This window comes from Lutjanus erythropterus, chromosome 5 (genome assembly GCF_056507025.1).
Source record: "Lutjanus erythropterus isolate fLutEry1 chromosome 5, fLutEry1.hap2, whole genome shotgun sequence".
In the NCBI taxonomy this organism is placed as follows: domain Eukaryota; kingdom Metazoa; phylum Chordata; class Actinopteri; order Lutjaniformes; family Lutjanidae; genus Lutjanus; species Lutjanus erythropterus.
In genome coordinates this window covers 22,544,362-22,560,471 of record NC_139321.1, presented here as the reverse complement: position 1 = coordinate 22,560,471, position 16,110 = coordinate 22,544,362, and the positions used below count along the sequence as shown (strand labels likewise).

Below are 16,110 nucleotides of genomic sequence, written 5' to 3'. Positions count from 1 at the left end.
CTCTGCAGGCTGTTTACCCACCACTCCTCACCCAGCTCGGCACACTTGTGGTCCGGCTGAGTGGGACAGCACGCTGCAGAGTGATTGAGTGGCTTTTTCGAATAGCTTTTTGCCATATTTGCTAAAACTGTCACTATATGCTGATAGTAGCACATCAAACAGATAATGTTTGATAAGTCAGGTTCCTCTGGCTCTTCCTTGTTGCTCCTTATAGCATTTACAATAATCCACCGCGCCACAATGAAAATAACCAATAAGAGCCTGGAGAAGTCTCTAATGCAGGTGGCTCAGATTGAGCTTCCAGCCCCAGATTCAAAAATCAATTTTGTTTCTCTAGAATTGCCTACACAGCTTTAAAGAGTGTTATTTGTGACACAGGGAAATAAACAATTGAGGGTCATATAAAAGGATAGACATTTTTCTATATTCACACAATAAATATTGCCATCGTTGTCATCACCCCGCCTTTATTTATTATGTTAATTATACTGTCTGCATATTTACTGCCTTTAAAGCAGAAGGCTGTTTCTGTTTAATGTTATGTTCTCTATTAAATTCTTGCTTCACTTTGGCTGTTACCCTAAATGGGTCATGACAGTATGCAGGTCCTAACTTTACTGTAGGGTACATGGGGTTTAATTTGTAAACTTTTCAGTTTGAAAAGGAAAAACTGTAGCAGGAAGCATTTTTTCCTTCTGCTTCATCTCTTTCTCTTTTTGCGTTCCTCGATGTATACAAAATGAGGAATTGTATTAAGTTAACAAAGATGGATAACCTTTAGCTGAATTAAAAATCTTCAAAATGATTTTTAATGTTGTTTGAAGTTTAATGGGGATGAAGGACTCTAAAATTCATGAAAAAAATAGCTGTTTGCACTTTGGAAAGGTTGCTACAATTACTTTGGAAGGAAGAAAAAAGAGCAGTCCTTTAAAGTCTTTGTTGTGCGGTACTGATGGCCAAATTAGCTTCTGTGTGAGAAAAGGTTTTTTTCAGCAAAATAAAATGACTCTTGACTTAATTGAGGATATGTGCATCAGAGGATGCTTAAATTGTTTTGGGGAGAGTAAATTATTTGCCTGTAATTTTGCACAAAAATTATACTGCCATTAGTACCTTAGTTTGAGGAATATATGTATTGTTGCAAATCTATTTTGAAATTTAACAAAATATCAGACCTCTAATTGCAACACGTTGTTTTTTAGACTCAAGTCACAGTCTAACATTAGGTCTTTTGTCAGATTTCGTGATTTAGATCAGGGTATACTGTATCTGATCACATGAAACAAGGCTTAGTCTGTCACCGAGCATTCAACATGTGACAGGTTTCAAAACTTGATACCACAAACACATTTTAGTCAGTAAGTCATAAAGTCTTCAGCCTTGCTATCCACTGTTAGTCTCATATATGCATTAATATAAACTTAGCATCACACACAGAAACACACAGCAGGACTCACCTTGGTCTAGAGACTTGGCAGGAGCCCAGCTTTTGAAGTAGTCATCCTGAGTGGAAACACAACACAAGAAACTGGGTTATGAAAAAAATAACTCCACGCCGAGAATATCATTGAATTATTTTGTAGACCACAGAGAGAACAGCCCAAATACTAAACCACACTACTGAGAAATCCTGTCCTCATTCTTCTCTCCTTTTATTCTTTCATATTGTGTTTTGTAAAAATGAATGATTGCAAAGACATCGAGGGGTAGAAGCTTGTTTGGACGTTTAAAAATAGGACACAAATAGACAGAGAGGCCTGCAGGAGACACACTGGGGAGTAAAGAAAGTTGCAGGCTTGAGTTAAAAAATGTTTTTAACTGGGACAAAAACATTTAGTGTCAAGGTCAAAATGCTCTGAAAAACAGTTCAGGTATAAATTATGTTATTAGGAAGAAATGGCAGCAGGAGTAAAAGGATTTTGAGGAGAGAAACATAGTGTCACTTTTTAGCTGTTGGGATGTTCCCAAAATCATCGAAGCATCGAAACGCTCATTATCCTTATTGACCAGATACAGTGTACTCTAGTCATGGAGAAAGCCTCATCAACTGAAAATATTAAAATAGAAAATAATTGGCTTGTCTCAGCTAAGCTCAGTTGAGAAGAGGTTTGGATTTAGTAAGCCAAATACACTTTGATTTAATGGCTGCATTCAGAGCGGATTCCCCGGCCAGCTAGAGATGTCTCCTACTCTGTACAGCAATTAAAAACCTCATTATGAAAAGATCCTATGCTTAAATACTGTTGTTTGAAGCATGCTCATCACACATATAAGTGTAACAAGGCTGTATATCAGCTTATAGAATACAAAATATAGATGCAGTACAAACCGTATAGACACAACATATACTGTAGATTTAGGTAGGAGTGGTGTAGAAAGTGTTTTTCAGCTTGAAGTGCAGTAGCAACCACTGCATAAAAATAGCAGCAGTAACAGTGGTTTTGCATTTCAATAGGCCTCTCTCTTATGTGAACAGGTTGATGCTCAGGAACATCAGCTGATGATCAGCTGATCCCTCCACAGTTCACTTCACAATCCTGCCTGAAACCTTCACTGTGAGTGAACTGTGAGGTTTTTGCATTCCCGCATTTAGCGTTCTGTTGTAAGCTGAATTAAGGACATTTTTAAGAGTTTATTAATGTACAGTGTTTGTCAGATGAAGAAAAAGGCATAATTTACGTTGTTACCTGACTGTTTTTCCTACATAATCACTCTCATCACCTTTATCAGTTTATACACCAGCCTCCACTTAGTGCCCAGAGGAAGACTTAGAGTTGTTGAATAATACATTAATACATACTTGCATCTTCTTGCAAACACATTATAGAGTTCAACAATTTATGAAATGTTTATATTATGTTTATAAATGAGAGAGAGGAGGAGGAGGGATTTAGGTAAGGTTACCATATTTTTAAAACTCCAAACTGGCACCCTTAAGTATGCCCAGCACATGTATGCACTTAAATGTGATTATGCAGGCGCCACAGGTGTAGTGGGCAACAACTATTTCAGCACCTAGCACACCCACTGAGTGCACCTTTCAATACCACAGACGCCATGAACAAAGCATTTTGATTGCCGGGTATTTTACGAAGGAGTAAGCCCACTGGAGCTTTCGCTTTGGCATGACAACTAACTATTAGCGTACTGATGGGTTCTGTCAGAAAGAGCAGCATGCGTCATAGCTGATGACATTTGCCTATGATTCATAGGCTAGCAACAGCCTTGACAAAGACCCATTGATTAATTGACATACATGCAAATCATACAGATAAATCAGTGTTGAATTCTAATATATGGTGCATCGTTTATGTTTGTAGGTTCAATTTAAGTCACTGATTCGCAAATTTTTTTCTGGTACTTCCCCCCTCAAAGGCTGAAAAAAGTTCACAAAAAAAGGAAAAAAGTTCATTTACGATAACAGGGGAAGCAACTAATAAAAAAAAGGATTTAAGTTTAATTAAAATAAAGGTTAAATAAAGGTTGGGAATGTAGCCCAAGCCCAGGCCAAACCACTGGGTTAGGTAATAATGAGTGGCATGTAACATGATAAATGTCTATGTAAGGGCTAAGTATAATGTTATGATTATTATTTTATTTATGGTGAAAACACAGTTTGGTAGTCAAGTTAGAAACTGGGACATTTTAAAAGGCTTTTGTCAGGACTCAGGACACCCAGCTTGAAACCAGGACAAACCCGGACAAAGTAGGATGTCTGGTCACCACAGGTTAAAGTCAGGTGTCAGTGAATTTGATTTGCATTAAACTTAGACTGTATTTTCTTGACAACATGTGCTTTATCCGCCCATACATGCACACATACCCACACACACACACACACACACACACACACACACACACACACACACACACACACACACACACACACACAGTGGTGGTGTCTGCATCTAAAGTAGTGTCCATATGTGCGTCAGCAGGGAGTGAGCCTGTGTCAGTGACACTATGTGGACGATGCAGAGAAAACCTGCTGAGTTTAAAAGGAGGATCTCAACCTCCTTTATTATTGAATAAAGAGAGAGAGACATAGAGAGAGGTAGAGACAAAGAGAGAGAGAGCGAGAGCGAGAGCCTAATTTAGGCAGTCGTAGGAAGCAGAAAATGGACAGCTGACCCACTCATCCAGTCCTTGTTCTATAAATGACAACTGCCAACACTTGAGCCAACACAAAAGTTTGAAATGAGGAGATGAAACCTAATTAGCTTTTCCCTCAGGTCCTTACTTCACTCGTATCCTCACTTCCTTTTTTCCACTTATTTTATGTCCATCTCTCCTGCTCTGTCTCTATTACGTAATTATTCTTTATGGCTGTGAAAGTGCAAAGTAAGATGTTACTAAAGCAAAATTAATTTCTGCAGAGTTCTAGCTGAGACCTCCACCATTTAGACAAATGAGAAACCATTACAGTTTTATTCTATGCGTAGACAGTGACAATTGCTTCCCAAGCGTTGAACACCCCAGTCTACAGTATGTAGTGTACACTATATAAGGTCCAAACAGGATCATTAACACTAGAGTCCTGTTCTGATGAGGGAATGTCTTTTGTCCTTAAGAGCAGACTGAATGTGATTTAATAAGTAAAATAGATATGTTTCAATATTAGGTTCTTATCAGGTAATATTTAACATGTGAGCCAGAACATATATACTGTATGTACACCTGATTCAACCCAGGTGGAGCCCCAAACTTGTGTTGAAACATTGTAATCAATCGGTGGACAATCGATATAGGTGAAATGTGAGGGTGTCCACATACTTTTGGCCATGTAATGGCTTCCCTGAATTTGGTGCCCTCAGTATAGCAGACATGGACACTAACACAATACACTATTTAATCCATAAGCAAGATCTATTTTTCATTTTTGTACAGTTGACATTACTGCGCTGACTGATAATACTTCAGAAACTTGATACAATGACTGTGATAGAAATTACAGCATTTTCTTGAAAGAATGAAACCACTAGAGCAACATTTTAATATGCAATACTATACCACATTGTGGCTGACCAGCCACCCAACCTGCTGTGCATTTAAATCAGCAACACCTCTCCGGCGCTGCGACAAACACCACAATGTCTGGGGCTTCCAGCAAAGTGCTGCAATATGTTTCAGAATAGTATCATCAAATTACAAACACAATGGATTTACTTACCTCCGCTTCCTTTAAATGGTTGCAGAGGAGAGAGGCAGAGCAATAGAGGGGAGAGAGGAGAGAAAGAATGAAAGAAAAGGTCAGTGATAACGGCACAGTATGCAATGTCTATCAGATCTATTACAACCCTGTGTTACTCATTCTGAATACTGAGCTCAACTCTAGAGATTCATTTAATAGGAATCTGATTCTGAGGGTGGTAGAATACCAAAGGACACACGCATACACACACGCACTCGCACTCGCAGCCTTATGAGATAGCTTTATTTGATGTGGCATGTAATTTGAAACACATCGAGGGCAAATAGTACCGGCTTAGAGTTGAGGCACAGCATAAAAGAAGAGCGAGGGGGGAGAAAGAAAGGAAGGGAGAGACAGGGAAGTTGTGCAAAAGTAAAGAAGCAAGAGGGAAAAAAAAGGTAGACCATATAAATTTAGTGCTTTTTTATTGTGCTAAAATGTGGTTCAGATGAGAGGGTTTAAGGATTCTTTGTGGAGGTTTCTTTATCTAAATGAGGGTCTAGGTTTGAAGGCGTTATGTATCGTCTTACAAAGCCAAAACACAATAACTATACATATTTCAAAACTGAGTTACAACAGGAATCTGACTTTTGGTTTCTGTTTTACAAACTTAAAGGACAATTATAGCCATAGCCAGTATATTGATTAGGTTGAATCCCCTGAAGCGAGTTGTTTATCCCGCCCCTGCTTCCCCAGACTCAAACCTCAGGCAGGTTGCTTAAAGGCTGCAGGGACAGAAGTTACATGAGCTAAAGACAAGCACAACATTGTAATTTGACAATAACAAGTGACGACAAGTCCTGCACTGCAAGTTGATCAGCTGTTTATAGCTGTCAATTGTCTGTTAATGTGAAGCTAAGGCCTATATCTTGAAAACAAAAGCCCACTGCTCCAAAAATACTCACTCTGGAGTTGGAATTGACTGCCTGTCACACTGCCTGCCAGACTCCGATCACATGGTGCTCACTGTGCGTATAAGCCTGCCATTGGACGCTTGTTTGAGGCTGCATTGCGGTATCTGCGTTTTTAAAGTCCCTGGGAACCTTCAGCTAACCAAAAAGGGAGCATCCTACACACTGAAAATGGCAAATTAGCACATCATCAAGCAAGCAGCTGTTATCTTTTCTTCTGCGTAGATTTAACCATTTTGAATACAGCGCTTACCTTCCTAATCGCAAATGTTCCACAAAAACAAGTTCTCCACCGACAGTGGTACTGTTGCTGCATTCTGGGTTTAATGCCGCCCAAGATTGTGATTGGTTTAGAGAAATACAAACAAGCCAGCAGACATGCATGTTGAGATTAACGCTTCCATTTAAGTAATTCTTCTTTCCTTCGTCTATCATAGAAACCACAGGAGGTTATTCACCACCAAAGCTCCGACCTGCTCCAGCAAACAACTTGCACAGATGGCACAGTCCTTGTTAGTGAATTGGCGTATTAACTACATGTAAAACACATAGGTCAATGTATTAATTTCTAGATTAATTTATTACTGATTTCAATGTACTGTAAATAATAATACACTCAGCAGAACATAAGTGAATCCTTTCTTAAAGTAATTCAAATTTACAAGACAGGTGAAAGAATTTGGTTGTGGATACTATTGTTTTACCCTGACGCATGTCGAAAGGGAAAGAGCAGAATCTGCATTTTTGTAAGTTTTACTCACTAGGGGAAATTTAAGCTACATAAATAAAATTCACCTGAGAGGACTAGTAAAGATGTAGAGCTTCCCATTCTATTGTAACCTGCAGTGTTTTACCTTTTCTGTACCTGTCTACAACAGTCACAGTAACTTTGGTTCTGACCATGATGGATTACAGCCCACTGGAGTCTAGCAGTGAATAAACTGGCTGTGTGGCTTTATCTGAACCAGATCCCGTAGAACAAATAAACTTGTTGTCTTGCTGATTTCTGTATCATCTGGACAATTTGCGACGTGTCGTTGTTTTCGGACCTACAGCTACAAACATGTTGTGTGTACAAGAGAAAGAGTTTCATCTGTTATCATCAGATAACAACATTTACTGTGTCCACCAGAGGACTGCAGCTGAGGCGTTGCTGCTGAAATGTACTAGAACTGTTTTTCACTAGCTTACTTATGGTTCACAGAGGTTGCTACTGGCCCTCTTATTATTCAATCTAAGTCTCAGGGATGACCTTTCCTTGCCTAGGACCCCCATTAATATTTTAGTGGGCTCATCTCAAAAGCATTAACTGGCTGTTAAGCTTGCTGCGACACTGCCCCAATGTCATTCAGACCCTTTAAAGTGATTACAAGGAGATAAAACTGTGCAGTTATAATCATATCGTCTTTGTTGGAGGTGGTGCTGGAATTATTAGTAGTGAGTTACACTGAGAAGGAAGTCTTTCAACCGTGTCTATTTAAAGTTGCAAACACTCTGCAGGAGCTTGTTGGCAAGTAAAAAAAATTTGAACCGTTTAATTAAGTCTTTCTTAGGGTTCAATTAAAATCTGTTTAAAATGGAGCACAACAGCTGTCAGTGAAAATGGGATTCTTTTATTATAAAACTCTACATGATGCAGTTTATTTAGCAGTGCCTCCATTTTAATTATGGTTAATTGACTGTATGTCTGTGTTCAAACACCTCCATGTCGCAGTGAGTAGTTCCATTAGATGTTACTGTTGTTGTTTAGCAGTTAGACGATCAAGTTAAACTAGGCTGCAGTGTTCAGACAGTCTCCCCAGGGGAAAAAGAGGGGCAGACATGTCAATGAAAACACAGGAAAAGAGGGAAAACAACTTGGCGAAAACAACAAATCAACATACACTATATGGTACATTTGGAAATATTGCTACTTTATGGTGTTGTGCATATTTTGAACCCCGGTTTCTAGTCTCAAAGTCAAATTTGAATATGCTAGCTAGAGTACTAAAAACACAGGATACAGTGGCATGTAAACACTTTATCCAGGTTTATGATTATTCCCCATGTGTGCAGGCACTGTTTTTTTACTCAAGTTTTGTAATAGTAAGTCAGAAAAATGGAAAATATGATAAACAATGTAACAATGGTCCACACATGAGAATAAAAGTTTGAGAGCTGTAATTAGGAATGCTTTAGAGCTTCTCAGTTTTTAGTGCCACAGTGATCCCTCACTGCATGCTACTTTACATCAAAGTTTATCTTTGTTCTCATCTTCCATTACTTAAGATTAGATGAACAAGCTAAATCAAGAAAATTAGTTAATTCAAGCAGCTAGAAACCAAGCTGGGTTCATGTTCATCCTCATTTGAGGTAACAAAGTCCAACCATCCTGCCAAAGCGTGCAAAAGACCCGTCAGTCCACTGCATCAGTGTCACATTTTGCTCATTCCATTAGCAACAAGATAGGAATAATACATACAAACATCCAGCTTGATGTTCAAAATAAAGCTTGCTGTGAAACACTTCAGGTGAAGGTTAAGCTTAGGAAAAGATGGTCTGGGTTAAAATTACTACTCCTTATAACAATCAACATTAACTATTGATCACACACTCTAACCAAGCCCCATTCCCCTGTATGAAAGCCCTGCACTCTACACAGACTTTCTCGCTCTTTGTACCACACTGGTCCTTTGATTCCATCTTCATCGATCCCTACACATGTACTTTTCATGCGTAAGTGAGACTAAATGTGACAATGACACAGTATCCTCCAGTCAATCTGCAGGTCTGTTACACACACTGGCATGAGACTGGACTGCTTTGTCAGTATAGAAATGATTAATTTGCTGGATATGAGAGTGTAAAAGCCAAACCAGCACTATCACAGACAATAAGAAAGCTGGATAATTTTATAATTATGTATACAGAGCAAATAATGACCAGGTTCCTCTATTCCCCTCTATGAAAATGACATATATACTCATATATGCCAAATATGATCAAAAGCCATGATACACTCAAACTTTGCATGTAAATGTACTGATTATTTGCACTGCAGCATGAAGTGCGTTTTGTTTTACTTGTGAGGAAAATCTGAAAAAGTCTTTCATTTCTGTGATGACCTCTACGCAGTTGTTTTGTCTCCTGGGTCTCCAGCAGGTCACATTTTTCTCTCCGGTTTAAAGTGATGGGCCTGAGATCTCATCTGATAGCGGATCCCTGAGGAAGTCCGTGACAGAAAAAGGTAGAGATGGAAGGAACAGAATTGATTCAGAGGGCAACCAAAGTGGGAATGGCTTCAGCCCGATTAGCTTCTCTCAGCAGGAGTAACCTCCATGGACTGTGTGTGTGTGTGTGCACACGTGCACATTTCACAAGTTGCAATTGGTTTGCACAAATACTTGCATTAACATTAAAATAGGCAAAGCCATGCCTGGAGTGCTGACTGAAGATGTCATAATCAGGGGATGAGGATGCAAATCTGGCCTCTCGGTGGAAACTAAACAGCATTAAAAATTTACTGTGTACTTTATGCATTTTATTCATGGCTCTGGAACCTTGCCGAATTCCTTCCCTCCCTCGTCTTTTTCCCCATAGTCTCTAATTCATTCCCCTCTCCTCCTCCTCCTCCCCTCATTCCTTCCTCTCCACCAAGTCTCTGCTCTCCTCCTCAGGCTACATCCTACTTATAGACAAGCACCGGTCTGGGATCCGATCAGTGTCCTGTGAAGCTGATATATGAGCTTGGTGAGCAGATAGCAGAACAGAGTAGATGCACTGCATCAGATTACTTTACTGTCGGGCCTTTGCAGAAGGAGGAACGCTGAGTAGGACCATCCAACACACAACCAGAGAGAGAAATAGTTCATGTGATGAGCCTGCTCTCACCAAAAACCCCTGTCCTCATTAGTAGGAAAATAAATATCCAATTTGTGGAAGATAAAATTGTCCACATTGTGAAGTCAACCAAGCCGCTCATGTTCATATAATTAAGAGAAAATCATCACCAGAACTTCATCAGTAGTTTGCTAAGTGACTTTGAGGGCATTACACACTATTATCACCGTGACCAGCCTCAAACTCACAGAAGTCTGAGGTCATGTGGCCTGAACTGACTGAATGATATGAGTATAAACCAATCTGTCAGTGCCACCATTTCTGCAGTGATAGGGTCAAACTGAACACATTTATATGGACACTGATAGCAGGGATGTTTGGTTGGTCACAGTCAGCAGGCATCACTTCCAACAGATGGTAGCCTGTGTGGATGTGGAAGTTATTCAGTCAAAAAATACAAGTCAAGTCAAAGCTTTTGATGTCATTTGTGCAGTTAAAAACAAGTTTCCCTCTACAATCACATTATTCATACTCTGAACACCGTTCAATAATGAAAAACACATATAGAACGTGAGGAAAATGTAAAATATAAAAGAAATATAAAAATACAACAGATATAAATAAAGATATCAGGAGATATAAAGAGACAAGAATATAAATGAAGTAACCGAGGAACACTACGTACAATTACAATAGGAACACAAGTGTGAAATTGGTTGTGACACAAATTTTGAAAAAAAATAGCATAGTATTTTTTTTCCAGCCTCCACAATCTAGATGTGAAACTGTCATGGTTTGGGGTTTTAGTTTAAATTGTTCCCTGGTTTGTTTTCTAAGTTCTCTTGTTTCTGTTGCTTCCCGTCGTTGTAATTTCACACCTTTTTTGATTACTGTTTAGTTTAAACTATTCCTGATTAGCCTTTCCCTCGTCTAGAGTATTTAGTTTATGTGTTCCCCCCATGTCTTTGCCACTTCCTCTTAATCTTATGTATTTAGTGCTCAGCCTTTCACCACTGTTCATTCCCTCACTGTTTTGGTTAACTGTCTGTTTATCAGCTGTTTTTTATTTGTTTGCCTTTGGACTGGTTATCTGGTTGTGACTTGAGCCTCTAAGCCTTTTGTATTTTGACTTCAACTTTATTAAATCAACTGACATGCACCTGCTCTGCCTCTAGTCTGCAAATCAGTCCATGTTCTTATTTTTCCTGATTATCTTACTTAACATTGTAACAAGGCTGCTGCGTAACCACATTACTTGGTAGCCTATGATTATAAATTAACAAATTTTCAAGCCATGATTTTCAGATTCAGTAACCAGAATCTGAAATGTGCAAAAATCTAAAAGTGGAACTTTACAGAAACAGAAAGATGTACCGAGTGAAACAGCCCAGTTTGCAAGAGATCAGCACAACAGACAGACTTTTTGTTTTTTAAAGGTCCATTGTCAGCATGCTGCTCAGAACTGAAACGTGAGAAGATGTAATGGAGCTGAATAAAGGTGGAATAGACTTCATGAAGCAGAGAATTGTGGCTTTTACTTTCAGTTGACCAGCAGCTGATAAAGCACAGAACATTCAGTGTGATATCAGTGATTTACAAGTAAAAGGAAACCTAACTATCTATTGAAACTGGACCTTATTGGTTTCTACCATTTTTATTTAAATAGCATTTGATGACTTGGACCATTTTCCTCAATCTCTGTAAAAATAACATGACTTTAGACTTTGAAATTCTGTGCAATTTTGGCAAGCAGCTGATACCCAAATCCTTCCCATTAAAAAGTGCCAGGTGACGCGAATACAGAGTGACAAAGTCCACATACAGACGAGTTGGTGGGGTGGTTGAATGGGTCAAACAAACAGGACTTTCACAGAGGAAGCCAGGGTTTGTATCCTGTGTGAAATCAACATTAATTAAAGTTTTAAGTTACATTACATGTCCCGTGACATTGCTTCACTCATGCCAAGTGACTTGCATAACGCAAGTTTGTTTTTGTCCCTGCGTCAGGCAGGGTAGCAGATATGCAGAGGAATGGAACCAGATACAGACTCAGAGTCAGAACTGGTGCAGTTCAAATGGCTAATGGCAAAGGGAAAAAAGGAAATAAAAAAAGGCTGTGGCTTTCAGGCAGGCACAGGTCGAAACCAGAGAAGGAAAACAAATCTAATTGAACTGGCAAAATTTAAAGTCCATAAAAGCAAAAGTCCAGGAAAGCACAGAAGTCAAAACAATACAGAGAAAACACCAGGGATATGGCTGGGGTGCCTGACGCAGGGACAAAAACAAACTGGCAATGAAGGGAAGGAAACACACAGAGAACTAATTGACTGATGAAACACAGGTGAAAGAGGCAGGATGAAGGAGGGAAAAAGATAAAGACAGACTCTGAAGTAAACAAAGGAAAATACAAAATAAAACAGGAAATAACTGAACTGAAAGCCAAAACCATGACAGCAATTTTAACCACAGTCTTCTTTTCCAAAACTAACCCCTAGGCCTGGGCAATAAAACAATAGTGATGTGTATCTGCAACAGACACTACATGAAGTAAACTGTTCAATAAAATGTTCCACAGATTGACGTGCATTCACTCAATACAAACCACAATGAAAGCACAAAACAAACACACCCCTGCTCATTAACAGCCTATCACACCACTCGATGATGGAGTGTTCTAGTAGTGACACATAGCCTGTTAGCATGCTATCACAGCTGAGACTGATGGGAATGTGATCAGAAATCAATGGCTATTGGACAAATGAACATTTTCACCTGATGATAGCGCTACAGGAAAAGTCGGTAAGGTTATTACAGTTCCTCATGGGGAGCGCTGATATGTGTACCAAAACGTCATGGCAGTCCATCCAAAAGTTTTTTAGACATTGACTCAAAACCCCAAATGTTAACTTCATGGTGGTGCTAGACAAAAAGTCAAGTCTGTAGGTCAGTCTCCATTGTTCTATATATTTAATGTATTTACTGTTAAGTAATATAAATGTGATTTTCTTCATTTACATAAATGTATACCTCATATTTCTTACATTTTAATGAATTATAATTAAATTGCTTATTATGCTTTCAATAATAATGTTAGATTACCAAAAAAGCCATATAAATTGCTGAATTATAATGCACTAACCTAATAATCACCTGTGATTTCTTCAACAGGGACCCAATACTTCTTGATTAATATTAAAATAAGATTCAAAAAAAGGTGATGATGAAAAATTCAACAACGAATTATTTAACAGGTGTGTTGTTCAGCCGCAAGCTTGACATGACACAACAACAGAAACTTCATGGAGTGAACAAATGAGAGCAGACAGGAGGAAATTGTTAATTAAAAAAAGATAGAAAGATCAATGATTTTCAGTACTGACTCAAATGGGACATCTTATTATGATCATGTAGTCTTGTTGCATAAAACAAAACTGTGATTGTTTCACAATGTTAAATACACGTTTATTTTTGTTACCATGGTGACAAAAGTCGCCCGACAAGGGCCTTTTTCTCCACAGAAGTTAATGGTGAGATCTGCTATATCACCTGCAGGTTAAACTGGACCATGGTGTTTGAACTCAATTTGAAAGTGTAAAGTCATGTTATTAGCAGAGGATAAGAGACTGGGTTGGATGACTATATTCTGACATATTTCTATGATAAAAATGCCAAAAATAAATTCATTTACATGCATTATTGCATCGTTTTACAAGTGAAATGCCATAGTTGAGCTGTGACATTAACAGGAGAACAGACTAGACAAGAGAACAGATGCGTACTATTAAGCAAAAGGTAGAGAAGCATAGATTGAGGAGGAGAGAAGAGAAGATGGGGATGAAGGAATGTTTCTCAGGAACAAAAGAGAAGTTGAAGATTAAGGAGGAGGAGGCAAGATGACATGGACACATAGACAGAGAGAGGGAGGAGAAAGGATGAGGAGGAGAGAGAGAAAGAAGAGTAAAGAGGAAGAACGGTGATGGGAGTTTGCTCTCCTGTAAGGCAGCTCCACAGTCTATCCAGTATTCCTGTCTACAACCTCCAGATTGACAGGCAGCATCTCATTCATATGAACAGACAGGTAACACTGAATATTACATGTGGCACTGAGGAGATGAAGCAGCACACTACTGAACACACACACACACACCCACACCCACACACACACACACACACACACACACACGTTTGCACCTGCATTTGAGGATACCTTCACAAACTCAAATTAATAGTTTATTAGAGCGAACTCAAACTTTCTCGTCTGCTGCCTTTTTCTCTCTTTCACTAACACAATTAGGCAAAAAACAAACAAGGCTCGATCATATTACAGCAGCGGATTCCTTCAGCACTGTAACACAACGTAGGAGCCGACTAACCAATGACAACATTTGTATTCACCGCCAATCCAGCTTCTCTAAACTGAGACAAACGACTCCTTCTCTTTCTGCTTACTTCCCCCCCCTCCCCTCGGCTTTCTATTTTTATAGCCTTCCTCGTTCATCAACTCTCTTCCTCTCTCCTCTTCTCACTGCTGAAAACATCCCTCAACTGAACACTGTGGCTCAAAGCCAGACATCAGAAATATGCTTCCTCTTCATTCTGTCCTTTCTCTTCACGTTAATGAGGGAAAAACCTTCAGTGAGCAGCCCGTTATTCCAAATATCTCTCTATCACCATACTCCTCACATTTCTTTCTTCTTTCTAATAACCTCTCCAAACTGGCTTCCTTTCCTTTCTCTCCTGTTTCCTCTCGGTTTCAGGATATTGAACATACAAATCAATCGATTACAAGAGAGTGGTAGAGGAGTGAAAGGGGAAAGAGAAACAGTTAGCTTAAAAACTTGGAGAGGGAGAACTAGCAAGACACAAAGAAAAAGTGAAAGAGAAAGGAGAAGACTGGCGGAGTGCTGAGAAACAGCAGTCTTTGCACTTTCCTGATGTGTTTCAAGCAAAAGAACAGAAGAAACAGGGTGAGAAACAGATAATGACAGAAACAATTGGAGCAGAAAACGAGTCAGTGTAAATGAATGACACTTTGGACTTATCAAAACGAGTGGTTGTCAGAGCGTCTGCAGTTATATTTCCACCCAAATATCATGAGGTTTTTAGGCAAACTTTTGAAATGATACAAAGAATAAAATGAATAATCATAAAATGAATGAGTGTCCATTAGCCAGTGAAGAAAAGGCATCTTAAAGGAATATTGAATAGTATTGTTCGAGTTTTTTTTTTTTAATGACAAAATCCCTTTTACCTAAAGTGAGTGTAACAAACAGAATGTGCAAGAACCCAGCTAATGAGGCGAAGAAGAGGATAATGAGTAAGAAAAGCCTTGTTGTAATGATATCTAGCTTTTTAAAATGTCCCTCTCCTGCGGACAATGAGCTCAATCCAATCTAAATACTTTTCTGTTCATCTAACTACAGTTGTATAACAGGAGAGAATCTGTTTCTCCTGCATCCTGTTTGTCTGTTTGTCCTTCAATTTTATTTGATTGACTTTACACTTGTTGGGTGCATTGCTGAGTCATTGAATTTGGTGCAATTAAGTGTCCAATATGGGTGCAATTTCACAGTATAACAAAAAAGAAAAAACTTTTTACCATATAAGCCACGCCCATTCTCATCTAGATCGATTTTCCACCATTTTTAACTGTCTACTAACAACTGCTAACTGTGTTGTAGCTGCCATAAGCGAGTTAGATATTCTGTAAGACAAAGAGAGACTGCCTAGAATGGCTCTGACCAGGACTCTGTGTTGATCAGTCAGCGATTGTTTGTTTTCTTGAAGGTGGAATTTATTTATTATATTTATTTATTTATGTTTTGAGCAAAGAGGGTGGTTGTTCTGCCCCAAAATATATATATTTTAATAATAAAATAACATCATAAACGTGTGACGACTAGTTGACTCTGAAATTCTTTAGGCAGGGGCAACCCTAAAAGAAAGAAAGATTTAGTATGTATGTGTGTAAGACTGTCCTTCACATTTTTCAAGAATCTTTCATCTGATCAACTCCACATTTGGTGGGTGTAATGCTGAGACTCTAAGGGAGTGTTGAGTGTAAAGTCAATCAGATTAGCGGTTCTCGACAATGCTGTAAGAAGCAAACGTGCACACGTCTGCACTTCTGAACGGGCATGTGGTCTGAACAACCAAGCCCCAAATGGGTACTGCACTAATAAATCTAAA

At 38.9% G+C, this 16,110-nt stretch overlaps 1 protein-coding gene across 3 annotated transcripts in view; it reads right to left on the bottom strand.

Annotated features, from left to right (window-relative positions):
• The window catches only part of spock1 (SPARC (osteonectin), cwcv and kazal like domains proteoglycan 1), a 151,502-nt gene that overhangs the window by 78,623 nt on the left and 56,769 nt on the right, over positions 1-16,110 (bottom strand). For all 3 annotated transcript variants that reach the window (XM_084719226.1, XM_084719228.1, XM_084719227.1), the window contains exon 3: positions 1,458-1,503. In XM_084719226.1, coding sequence (XP_084575352.1) covers positions 1,458-1,503 — 46 coding nt within the window. The remainder of the gene's footprint in view (positions 1-1,457; positions 1,504-16,110) is intronic.